This window comes from Rosa chinensis, chromosome 4, assembly GCF_002994745.2.
Source record: "Rosa chinensis cultivar Old Blush chromosome 4, RchiOBHm-V2, whole genome shotgun sequence".
NCBI lineage: Eukaryota > Viridiplantae > Streptophyta > Magnoliopsida > Rosales > Rosaceae > Rosa > Rosa chinensis.
In genome coordinates this window covers 63,997,691-64,009,809 of record NC_037091.1, presented here as the reverse complement: position 1 = coordinate 64,009,809, position 12,119 = coordinate 63,997,691, and the positions used below count along the sequence as shown (strand labels likewise).

General features: G+C 38.0%; 3 protein-coding genes across 4 annotated transcripts; 1 reads left to right on the top strand and 2 right to left on the bottom strand.

Annotated features, from left to right (window-relative positions):
* Positions 1 to 464: 464 nt before the first annotated feature.
* LOC112199986 (cyclin-SDS) lies at positions 465 to 5,346 on the top strand. Its single transcript, XM_024340984.2, has 7 exons — positions 465 to 1,655; positions 1,767 to 1,934; positions 2,818 to 2,984; positions 3,264 to 3,392; positions 3,626 to 3,803; positions 4,061 to 4,105; positions 4,264 to 5,346. Exons 1-7 carry the CDS (start codon positions 612 to 614, stop codon positions 4,300 to 4,302), a joined length of 1,770 nt encoding a protein of 589 aa, XP_024196752.1. The 5' UTR covers positions 465 to 611; the 3' UTR covers positions 4,303 to 5,346.
* Positions 5,347 to 5,454: 108 nt separating this feature from the next.
* Positions 5,455 to 7,687, bottom strand: LOC112201093 (binding partner of ACD11 1). 2 transcript variants are annotated; one of them, XM_040517496.1, is made up of 6 exons: positions 7,467 to 7,687; positions 7,047 to 7,175; positions 6,791 to 6,894; positions 6,634 to 6,709; positions 6,401 to 6,487; positions 5,455 to 6,215 (listed from the first exon to the last, which is right to left on the bottom strand). In XM_040517496.1, the coding sequence occupies exons 1-6, from the start codon at positions 7,470 to 7,472 to the stop codon at positions 5,631 to 5,633; spliced, it is 987 nt and encodes a 328-aa protein (XP_040373430.1). In that variant the 5' UTR covers positions 7,473 to 7,687; the 3' UTR covers positions 5,455 to 5,630. The 2 variants fall into 2 exon arrangements, with proteins under 2 accessions (XP_040373430.1, XP_024197879.1); XM_024342111.2 differs by having other exon boundaries at positions 5,470 to 6,215; positions 7,047 to 7,130; positions 7,467 to 7,683.
* An 839-nt stretch (positions 7,688 to 8,526) lies between these two features.
* On the bottom strand, positions 8,527 to 10,780 carry LOC112198825 (protein RGF1 INDUCIBLE TRANSCRIPTION FACTOR 1). Its single transcript, XM_024339929.2, has 4 exons — positions 10,588 to 10,780; positions 9,880 to 10,146; positions 8,994 to 9,152; positions 8,527 to 8,903 (listed from the first exon to the last, which is right to left on the bottom strand). Exons 1-4 carry the CDS (start codon positions 10,588 to 10,590, stop codon positions 8,670 to 8,672), a joined length of 663 nt encoding a protein of 220 aa, XP_024195697.1. The 5' UTR covers positions 10,591 to 10,780; the 3' UTR covers positions 8,527 to 8,669.
* Between the last annotated feature and the right edge of the window lie 1,339 nt (positions 10,781 to 12,119).

The following is a 12,119-nucleotide window of genomic DNA, read 5'->3' as shown; positions in this document are numbered from 1 at the left end:
TTATCAGTTTGTGTTTGTCGAAACTAAATAGCGTATTCAGTGTGTGATTATGAGAAGAATACAAAACTAACAGATCGTACCCACCCCTAGGCTAACGATGACTGTTGCAACAAAGTGAGGGTAAGCACACTAAAATCTCCCTACTGGTAAATTATGGTTTCTTAACAATTCTATAACTATCGAACTTCACAATTTTCAACTCGATTATTTCTTATGCAGTTAAAAAAAAAAAAACTCGATTATTTCTTATGATTTTTCAAATTTGTTATAATTCATACGGTCCGTTTCTAGTAAACCTGAAGTGGGCGGCCCAAATGCAACTTGAAGCCCAACCCGCAATCCTTGCCAAAAAGGCCGAAAAGAACGTGGCCCCACAAAGTACGGAAACTTTACGTTCATCGAATCACGAAAAGACCATCGAGGACCCCCTGGCCTAAACTCCCATAACTGCTTTTACTTGAACACTCACTCCTCCACTCATTCTGGCCAAGCTCCATTCCTCAATCTCCTCCTCTCTCTCTCTCTCTCTCTCTAAACCGAACTGAACCTCAAAGCCTTTCACACTCTCCTCTCACAATTCAAAACTTCGAAAATCAAATTTCCGTTACGAAATGAAATTCCGATCGATCCGAGCGATACAGAGCCTCGAAATGGCGCCGGCTCGCCTGAAGACAACGAAGAAGCTCCGGTCGGAGCTACCTCGCCGGAGGCGAACTCAGATCTCTCCGATTCTCTACTCGTCGCAGAAACCGAATGCTCGCTGCAGTGAGGCCTCTGGTTTCTCTGTGAACTCGTACTTCGGCGGCGAAATTTCGTGCGAGTCGAGCAGAGTTTCCGTTGGATCGGAGAGTGAGGTGAGGTCGAGTTTGAAGAAGAGAAGCTTCGGCGAAACCGAAGCGCCTTCTCGGAAAGTTACTCGATCGAGTTATGGAGGAAAGGCGGTGAAGATACCGGCCGCCGGAGACGGTGAAGTTGAGGCTTCGGAGTCGTCGTGCGTGGAGTCTAATTCCGGAGCTGATTTTGGAGGCTTCGTTGAGAGAAAGTTGAAGCTGAAGACTAAGAGCGGAATTGCGAAGGTAATGGGAGGTTCTGAAGCAGTTACCGAATCAGCGATTTCCGAGTCCGATAAGGTCTCACTGAAATTCAAGGAGCAAGAGGTCATTTCACTCAACTCTGGCTTGCAATTGTGCTCGGAAGCGACAGTATCGGAGAGTAAGACGGCGAAAGACGGCGGTAACAGAGCACCGGAATTTGAATTCCACGGAGCGTCGAGCAACTACTTCGGTGAGAATTTCGCCGTTTCAAACTCGGAATCGACCATAGAGCAGAGGCCACAGAGCTTTGGATTGGACTCCGATTTCGCTTGTACCGAGCAGTTCTGTTATGACGACGGCTCCGAGTACTCTTCCAGTCAGACACTCTCGGATTTCCAATCGGATCCTTTCCAGGAAAACTCGGAAATAGAATTCTCCGATTACACGCCGTCGTTTTTCACCGATTCTGGAAGCCAATTCTCTCAGGGTTCAGTCGGAGACTCACCGTCACCTACTTTCGCCTTGCTTCTAAAATACAGAGAAAAGTTTTCGAGATCAGTCACTGCTTTAGATCTCAACGCAGCTCCACGCGTTAACGAAGCGTATAAGCATGAATCCACAGTAAGATTTATCAATTCCAGAATTACGATTTCAGTAGACGTTTGATTTGTGCATTTGTTTCTCTTAATTTCTCTATAATCACTCGTTAATTTGGTGATTTTGATTTATCAGTTTCTCAAGTTCGGAGACGATGAGGTGGAAGAGAGCTATCAGATGCTGAGGAATAGAGAGAGGCTGAAAGTGTTTCTGCGTGACTACACCGAGGACTACTCTTCCACGACGGAGTACGGCGGCCTGATTCTCCAGCAACGGTCGTACATGGTCCGGTGGATCATTGAGGTACTGAAATGCACGTTTCAATTAATCGTCGCAGTTGGTTTTTAATTTTTTGTGTTCGTGTGTGGGCTTAAATGTGGTGCACACTAATCTACGTTGAGTATATTCTATGACCGTTTTTTACACCCAATCGGTTGTTGCCACGTCAAGGCTTTATCATAGCACGCACGTCACTACTTTTCTATTGGCCAAGTAGGTGATACAACAAATTAGCGACATGTAGTGTAATCCTTCTTAGCTTTTCACATGCATTTATTGGAAGGGTACCTCGATTTTGTTGAGACACGTCCCGATTTTTCGCGTTTTATGCGGTGTCCATTTCCCCATTCATAGTTACAGAGATACCCAACAGTTATTTTGAAAACGACGTGATCATTATTATTACTATTATTATTATTTAATTAATGGAACACGTGGTATTTAAATTTCATTTATTTTCTGAAATGTTGGAGCTAGGAGTGACACCTGACTCTGTTCAAACAAGAGATTAACGCTGTTTTGGTTAAAACTAATTATTTAATTAATGGAACACGTGGCATTTAAATTTCATTTATTTTCTGATTATTTGTTGGAGCTAGGATTGGCACCTGGCTTTGTTCAAACAAGGGAGTAATACTGTTTTGATTAAAAAGAAATGTAGTGTTCCATTTTAAATTCCTATTTGATGCTTAAATTCCAGGTGCAGGCATTGGGCTGTGATTTTAAGATAGTAATGATTTTTGTGCTTTCTGCTTATGTGGGTAGTAAGAAAATGACTCGTTGAAGTAAATATCATCATATATACCACCATGATTATAGTGGGTGTGTGAGAGTGTGGGTTAGCTGATTGTCATTTGTGTTGCTCATAATGTGTTTGTTAAATTGCCTGACTGGGTTACAACTACAGATATCTACTGCAACTGGACTACAGCAGGAGACCAAGTTTCTAGGTGTGAACCTCCTTGACCGATTTTTAAGCAAAGGATTTTTCAAGAGCAAAAGGATCCTTCAGATTGTTGGAATTGCCTGTCTAACATTGGCCACCAGGATAGAAGAAAATCAGCCCTACAACAGGTACATATATTCTCAAACTTTGTATCTTGTCTCGTTCCTTACGAACTTGATGATATGGTGCTTTTAGTTATTTTCTGTTATTAAGGAAGTTTATAACGTTCTGAGAGTTACTTATCTGAAAATGGATTGAGAAGAAAAACTAGCTTGGTGTCAGAGTTCAAAGTCAAAGCTAACACTCAACTTGTTTAATTAGTACTTCAATAACAATTGAAATTGAGACGGTCAAAGCAGTACTCGTCATGATTGCTTTCTAAAACACCTTTCTGATCGGCTTTTCAGTGTGCGGGAAAAGAGTTTCTATGTAGGAAGCAATTTGTACAGCAGATGTGAAGTGGTGGCAATGGAATGGCTAGTGCTGGAGGTCCTCAACTTCCAGTGCTTTCTGCCCACCATCTATAACTTCTTATGGTAACTCTCAGTCTATTTTTTTCTCATATAAATTAGACAAACCCACGCTGCTTCTGTTGCATTCAACACATGGCATACTCTGGCTCATGATCTTATTTGTTCTTTATATCTATCTTAGGTTTAATATATTGTTCTTCCTCTAAGCACGGAAATTGTTTCTTGGTTGAGAGGTTCTTGCCATCTTTATTCGTCGAACTACATTACTAATGTACAACTCAAAATAATATGTACAGGTTCTACCTGAAAGCTGCTGAAGCTGATGAAGAGGTGGAGACGAGGGCCAAGTACCTGGCAGGGCTGCAGCTTTCGGACCCTGTGCAGTTATGCTACTGGCCCTCAACAGTTGCAGCTGCACTCGTCATCCTGGCTTCTTTACAAGGAAATGATGCATCCCCCCAACAAGTCCTAGACGTAAGAGCGAACATTACTTCTAACTATATTGAACAATCATAGTGCCTGTGGGAATGGTCAAATGGAGCTAACTTGAGCTGCCTGATATAAAATTAAAGAAAGCATCAAGAATGGCCTGTATCTTTTTCTTTTCTTCTCTTGTCATGGACTTGATTCTCTTTAAGTTTCATAAATCATGCTGTAATGTTGTATGTAGTGTTATGCTACCATGCAAAATATATCTAGATTCTCATTAATGTGAACTTGTGGTTGTGCAGACTCATGTGAGAACAGACGGTGATGATTTACATGAATGCATAGAGGTATGAAAAAAAAAATTACTATTTTAATGTCTCTTATTACAGTTTCATTTCTCAATTAAGTCAGTAGGATTTTAGGTTGCAAATCAACTATCATGCCAGCAACTCGATTGTATTTTAATTTGGTTGATAGATGCCTGATGATCTTTTATATTTAACAGAGCCTAGAGCGGTTTTTGAGGCGTTTGATAGCATGCTAAGATGTACACGCACACCGACATCACTATTCTGATTGCTGACTCTCCCCTCAAGCAAAGCCATATCGGGAAGGTAGATCGCGGATAACTCTTCTAAGGCCTGATCACTAGGTAAAACATATCTGATCCTTTTGTCAATAATAGGACAGTGTTGCTAGAATTACACTTTTCTTAAAAGTTGTAGACAGAGTTTGTAAATGTTGATGGCCTGCTAAGGACCGTAAGTTGATTGAAACTCTTCTGTGTTGAAAAGTTCATCAGCGCTCAATGACTACTCATTACAAAAGAAATTACCGGGTGGTTCAGGAAAACAAAACGTTTTCGCTGTTCAGTTTCTCAAGTTTCCTTATCGTTTAGAGGAGATGTCTTAGGTTGTTTAGCATGTATCACATTCTATCATATACTGGCTGCTTTGCTAAGGATTGAAGCGATGATACTAACTTTAACAATGGAAACATTAATACCTTGCATGTCTATGTTATTTTTTTTCTTTCTGAAATAGTATGTCATAAGGGCATTGAAATATCAAACATGCCACCTAAAGTTTTGAAAGTTTGTATGTCTTTTGCGAGCAAAGAAGTCAGCTTTACACTTCTGTAACCAGTTGTGAATAGTAACATGTCCTTTTAATTTTCCCGACCAGAAAAATGCCCTTTTTATTTTCGACCAACTTCTTTGCAAGGTGTTCCTCTTTGAATTTAGAAGTGTTAGCATCATGTCCATCCTCTTTGGAGATGGACCAGTCCTTTCCTCACTAAAGAGCTGATCATGGATAGTAAAGCGCAGTCAGCAACCATTTCACCATGCTCCCTCTTCCTTCATTTTCCACTAGTCCAACCATAAATGAATCTTATTTCAAGTTTCAACAATACCATTCATCTCTCGTAGCCTATCTCTTCAATCCTCTCAAGTACACCTCTCCAGTCATTCTTGGAGTCACATTAGCATTTGCACTAGCTTTCTTGCAAATAAATAAAGCCATGTCCATGATTGCACTAGGTAACAGTTTCTAGTTCTTTCTTTCTTTTCTGAATCTATTGATGCCTTAGCCTTCAAATTCCAAAACCTCATACTGATATATGACAGCAGAATTTCAAGAAGCTCAAATCCAATGCCAAGGTATTTAACTGCGACTAAAACCATACGTATGACTCGTGGTTGTATTTATGCTTTAACAACAGCTGTGTTTGTATAACAGGCAATTTATAGCATATAATCCCTTGTATGTCACACAGAAAATGATATGATACAGCAAATTGAACATAGTTCATTCGTCTTTGAAGAAATTTAAATCAAAAATCAAAAGAACAAGACCAAAAAATTGAATTGAGTTATACAAGTCCAGGCCCTGTGTCATCAGCAGATTTTGTTTGAACTACCGGAAGCTCATTTCCAGACGGTTCATCAAGATGGTTCTGTGCAAAGTCATTGATGATCGCTGTCCTCTGCCTGATCATGGTCTCCTGTTTCTCCTCCTCGGCCCTAACAACCTTCTCCTTGGTTTTCGTGGTCACATCCTCAGCTGCCTTTGCAAATACACTCAGTGCATTCGAAACCCACGAAGCTCCACTAATTACGTAAGGGTTGCTCATTATAGCAGATCCTGCACTGCTTGCCGTCTGCTCAGCAACAGCAAAGACAGATTTGGTCTTTTCAGAGACCAAGAACCGTTCATCCATCTGTTTCACCTTTTCATTGACAACAGCTCTTCCCATGCTTATTTTCTCCATCAGACCGATCCTCTGATCAATGGTACCAACCGTGGCTGATGCCTTGGACGTCAAGTTATGTTGCTCGTCGAATGCTTTTGCCTTGCTAAGGGCATCCTTTCCCAAGATGTAACCCTTGGCAGCCATAGTGCTGACCACATCTTCTGCCTTCTCTAGAGCAGAACTAGTTACTGCTGGCTTTTTCAACTACAAAGTGGAATACACAATATCTAGTAAGAAACAATATCTATTTTCAACTCAAGACCATAAACAACAAGAAATCGATTCATGTGTGGAAACATCACAAGATTGAAAGGTCGAAAGATAAGTACAACTATTTGTGTATGTATGTACTTTATGTAATGTAATCGTATGCATTGCTCAATATATACCGAGCTTGATGGGATGAGAGCTTCCGGTGGCAGCTGGTATTCCTTAGCAGGTGCAATAGTGACAGGCAGATTACCTATGGTGGCTCCCTGAATTGATATTAGACACGACACTTAGTAGTAAAAGTTAACAATTCGGCAACAATCTACTGCAGTAGACCTGATTACGTTTTACTGCAGTGAGATTCCAAGCAGAAAATGAACAACTTGATCAGCATTGTCAAAGTTAAACATACCGATAGAAGAATCGCTGTATCTGCACCTTGTGCATCATTAAAGGTGACATAAGAAAGTTGGGTGTTTTCGGTTTCTCTAACAAAAAAAATTACCAAACAAATGTGAGAATGACTGAAATCTAGTTACAGTGCCGCCACGTGATCAAACAATGTTCACCTTTGCATTTCAACATATCTAATTTCTCCAGAAAATGAAAAGAATTCTCTGATATCTCTGTCGTTAACAATTCGTGAAATGTTGCCAACTTTAATCGTCTTCACCTGTAAAAACAAATGGAGTTGAGTGATATGCATACTTAAACCAAGGCTAGCAGAGAACATATATGCATATACTTTAATGTTCTTGTTCATTTTAGAAGTTAGAACAAAGACCATGATCAACACTCTAAACAAAAAAGATGTAATTTTCTCACATCTGAAACATCAATTGTGCTGTTGGGTGTGGCAGCTGACTGGGGAGCTTCTCCGATCCCCTGATTTACATTGTCCACTGGAGCCTGCACCGAATCTTTTCGATTGATTACTTGAAATTGAAGCAAAACCTCCAGATTAACAATAGTAAATGCATTTTAGATCTTTACTCCTAAAATCAAAAGGAAAAGGACACAGAAATGCAATGCAACGTCTTCGATAATTGAAGATATATCAAAGCCTGATTTATATTGGACGTAACATTAATTTCCAAACAACAAAGCCAAAGATGTACGTCGGCTCCAACATCATGATCAAACAGATTATCAATCAATCAAAGTTATGTCTATTATTGAATACCAATCGATCTAACACAAAGAATTTTAAGAAGTATATACATGTCCTTTAATGAGAAAACTCACCGACATTTGGATTGAGATTTGAGAATAAATGGCAGTGATATTTTCTTTGAAAGGCAATGCACTTCTTTCAATTGCAGTATTTTCTTTGTTCTCGTTGATCTTGATTTTCTGGATTTATGTTTTCATTTTCCCTCAGCGGTAAATTCGCTAATCGCGTTTTGATTGTTGATTTTGGGCTTTTAAGTGGCCAACTCGATTTTCAATTCAGCAACTCCAACAATTTTTTTTTTTTTTTCTCATTCAGTATTTTTAGATTATTCAAAAGAAATATTACCATCTAACGTTCAACTTATCTTCTTACGATGAATCAATCATATTAAAAGGATAATAAAATAAAAAATTATTTAATTATCTGTACAATGTTCAAACACTTTTTCACAGATCTTTTACCCGAATAATTCTTGCATGGACACCAAGAATAAGAGTAAACAGATACGATCATTACATTGAAAAAGAGGACATCTCCTCCCTGAAGGGACCTGTGTAAACCAACTCAAAATCCTAGATTTTTAACCTATAAAATGTTGATGCAAAAGCAAATCCTCGAGGGCATCAACTACTTTTCACATCAAGAAGCCGCAAATCTATTAGCCTATGGTTATGAGTACTGACCATCCCAAACAAATATAAAAGAGCAAAAGTTGGTCATCCATGTGCATCATGTATACAATATAGCAATCACTCTGTCACAGCATGACATATTTCAGCCTGCTACATCCATAGGATTACATAAACAAAAGATTGCTCCCATAATTTAAAGTAAAGAGGGCCATGAGGAACATGAGGGCCATCACCATAATTTAAACCTATCAATCTTCGGCGGCCAACAACAAAGAAACATAAAATGCTGATATACATTCCTATCAAGAATATGAACCTCAATGTAAAGATTATCAAGCATTAACTGAAAGTTTTATAGTGCTCCGGAGCTGGACCTTTCAATTTTTAAGTATTCAAATCTAAATTTGTAAAGGTTATATTTTAACCATGAGAAAATCAAAAGAATCATACACTATCAACATTCAGGCATTTGCACAAGAAAGAAGAGAGTAATATCTTGTGCTGTACAACTTCAAACACTTATATGAGAAAATGTGGGAACTTAGATGATACAGTAGCTGTGGTTTTATGGTTTTAATTGTTGGATATAAACCAAGAATTCAAAGGGCAGGCAAAGACAATATCATGGATCTCATTTGGGGATCAACATAAAGGAGACCTGTGCGGGATGCCTTTCCTCTTGTGCAAATGCCTCCTTGGCTTCAGTGCTGAACTTACCCAAGCATTCATCTCCTCAGACGAGATAGAGGATTCCATTTCACTCATATATGTTTCCGAATTGTTATTCCCTTGAGGTGAATAGCCACCACATTCTGGAATTCCAAAGGCGATGAATTCGTGACTTTGGTGTTTAGGCTTCACTGATTCTACAGAGGCCTGAAAAAGTTTAATCACTTGAGTGATCACTGAGATTGATGAACAAGAAGTAAAGGATTGAGTTTAAAATTTGGGATTTATTTTAATTACCTTACAAGCAATGGAGCAGAAGCGATTTGGCATGTCTTGTAGATATCTACCACAAACATCACAAGCAGAACCAAACTTTGCTTTTGTTGATGGTTTGGCATCCTTGGACATTGGACGAGGATTTAGATGCACAGCTTTGTCACCATTGATTTTATATGTCTGTAAACAGCTAGTTGTCATTATTTGAGATAAGAACACTCAATTCCGTTGTAGGATGTAATATCAGGAGGAACTAAACCTAAGAAAGAAACAAAGCTAGAAAATGGTCCATGTGATAAACATAACCATGTGATCAAGCAACTATACTAGGATCGCAGCTACGAACATGACCAACACCATAAGAGAAACAGAGTTGATGAATTTATGATGCTGACAAACTGAAGTGCATTCAAGATGAGCTTCTGGATTTATACCATATGATTCATAATGTTGTGACTTTTTGTTCCTTTTGACTTGTATTATTAATTGAATCATGAAACTATGCTTCCCTAGTCCAAAAACTTCATCAACTACTGAAAATAGAAGGGCTCTAATGTAAGATTTCAAATTACAAGGTTTACAATCACAAAACCTTGAATTGATTTAAGAACTCAAAATTATGCAAGCATATCCGTGATTGATGCTATGATAAGAGAAAAGAGTGAGCAAACTTCATCAAACAGCCAGATCAAAAAATCATATAGTCTAATTAAGCCAATGACATTGATAGAAGAGATTAGTAACAATAGTTGACATTGATAGATGAGATTAATAACAATAGTTTTTGATTGGAAACAACAAAACAGACACAACTTACAACAAACCAGACGCATTTTCATCTAGCATGCTGCTAATCACAAACTTGGTAAGAGGTGCATTATTGAAGATAGAGAGTAGGAAAGAGAACCTGAATTCTAGCACAATCAACATGCTTCTGAATTTCTTGAAGGCGAAGTACATCATGATATACATATTTGCAGATTTGAAGCTTTGTATGGAGACAATGAGCTTTCATACAGTGCCTACAGAGCCGGAGACTACAGTCAATGCAAAACACATTCTTCTCGTTTTTGCGAAGATCTTGATGAACACCACAGGAACCAAAGAACTTGCTGTGCAAAAGGGTATTAAGCCAATCTGTTTTCTTTGTCTTTTCAGAAAGTTCACAGCCTACCTACAAAAGTACACAACCAACCCAAAGAACATTACAGCACTACTAAATTCATCAAAACTTCATCATCATTCAAGATTCAATTTTGATTGTCAGGCCTTCAAACACAAAAACCCACAATCAAAGATCACAAATTTATCACTTCACAGTAAAATTCATGCACAGAATCCAATGAAACTCAACACAGTCAATATCAAAAACACCTAGCACACAATCTTGAGACATTCCTATTCTTACCAATTCATCAATTCACTTCCAAATTTCAATATCTTGGCCTCCCAACTCAAAACCATAACCATTCAAATAAACACACAAGACCCACAATCAAAGATCACAAATTTCATCATTTCTACATTAAACCACAAACCAAAGACTAGTGCACAGAATCCAATGAAACCTCATCCAATCAAAAACACTACCAAGATTGAACAACATCCAAATTACCATTGTTTAATCCACTAATGAACTGGGTTTCCTGGGATTACAATTACAGTAGCTGATACAATAACAGAGAAAAGGAGAAGAATTTGCAGAAAAGTCCAGAAGGGTTGTGAGCAAAGTGAAAAAGGATGAGAGTCACTAAAGTTGTATACTATGGGAAACCCAATTATTCCCAAAGAGCTGTCTCCAATTCCTCGCTTAATTATTATTGAAAAAATAAATATATCAAAACTATCCGCGGGAAGCTTAATGCTTCGTCACCGTCCGATTAAACTCAAACGTAATCGGACGGCTCTGGAGATTTAGCTAACTATTGCAGACAATATATTAATAAAATATCTAGGTGGGTGGGATTTTCTTGCTGTGGGGCCCAGTCCCGCAAAACCCTAATTTTGCATAAAGGTTAGTGGCGATCCTCCTTTTCCCGCCGAAATAAGCGGGATTTTCGGAGCTGTTTTTTTTGTTTTTGTCTATTAATTTTTTTTTTCCTTTTATGTTGTGGCTATTAAATTATTAATAAGTGTTCTCTGACTTGGTTATAATTACATTTAAAGTTTTTTTTTTTTTTTTTTTTTAAGTTTTTGGTGTAATCTGGTTTATCGAAAAAATCCAAAAATCAAATGCTTAATTGAGAGAAAATCTTGGTTCATGGAATGTCGGTCAATATTCAACATTGGTACACTATAATCTTCGAGGAAAGAATCTGTCTTTGACAGAACTTGACTTATGTGGCCTAAACATTTTTCAAAAAGTAGAAATGAAATTTGGAATTTTATTGGTAATTTCTTTTAATGCTGTTAAATTTATTCCGACAATACATGTTACTTGTCTGATGAAAACTCCAGTATCTGAATTTGATAAGTTAAACTTAATAGATAAGATTACAGGAAGAGATAAATACAAATATAAACTAAATCAACGAGCCTCAATTCAACTCAGGATGACGGAAAGTCACGTGACCCATGTATATCTGTCATGAAATGGACAAATCTTTATATTATCTTCTGAATTACTCAAACCAACAGAGGACAAAAAACAATGTGCAATTCACTTACTTTGAAGTACACAAAATTGAATCAATCGGGTGCACAACAATTTCTTTAGCACGGGAAAGGTTCGATAGTCCAATTTTCAATCAAAATCCATGTGCGCATGGGTTCTTTAGCAAGGCTTAGAATGCTTTGCACAAAACGTGTACAAATCGAATCTCATTTCATTTTTACATCCAATGAGCGAGGTTCCCACATTTCATTTACGTGCCCAAGAGAAATGTTGCTCGTTAGCGGAAAAAATAATTTGTTGTTCTTTCCTTTAAAAAAAGAGAAAATTAAAAAAAAAATTATTTGTAGTAATAGTCCCACTAAAAAAATGGGAGGTAAAAAATAAACAAAGACATAAGAGAAAAAACTGGTAAAGAATAAGGTTAGTTTCTGGTTTCTGACCGAATCGATTCTGCTATGTCGTGTTTTTAGCCGAATTATGTACAAACCGTAACCATCTTGTTTAAGTCAGGAATAGATTTTCCAGTATCTAGG

What these genes read in the sequence shown, in the direction of transcription:
- LOC112199986 (XM_024340984.2), top strand. Translation starts at nt 612, where the DNA reads ATGAAATTCCGATCGATCCGAGCGATACAGAGCCTCGAAATGGCGCCG. An exon ending in TGGTCCGGTGGATCATTGAG is followed by an intron (nt 1,935 to 2,817) that starts GTACTGAAATGC and finishes TTACAACTACAG; the next exon opens with ATATCTACTGCAACTGGACT. An exon ending in ATTTACATGAATGCATAGAG is followed by an intron (nt 4,106 to 4,263) that starts GTATGAAAAAAA and finishes TATATTTAACAG; the next exon opens with AGCCTAGAGCGGTTTTTGAG.
- LOC112201093 (XM_040517496.1), bottom strand. An exon ending in GCACAATTGATGTTTCAGAT is followed by an intron (nt 6,895 to 7,046) that starts GTGAGAAAATTA and finishes TTGTTTTTACAG; the next exon opens with GTGAAGACGATTAAAGTTGG. An exon ending in CTCTCATCCCATCAAGCTCG is followed by an intron (nt 6,216 to 6,400) that starts GTATATATTGAG and finishes TCCACTTTGTAG; the next exon opens with TTGAAAAAGCCAGCAGTAAC.
- LOC112198825 (XM_024339929.2), bottom strand. An exon ending in TTGATTGTGCTAGAATTCAG is followed by an intron (nt 9,153 to 9,879) that starts GTTCTCTTTCCT and finishes AGCTGTTTACAG; the next exon opens with ACATATAAAATCAATGGTGA. An exon ending in TCTGCTCCATTGCTTGTAAG is followed by an intron (nt 8,904 to 8,993) that starts GTAATTAAAATA and finishes AAACTTTTTCAG; the next exon opens with GCCTCTGTAGAATCAGTGAA.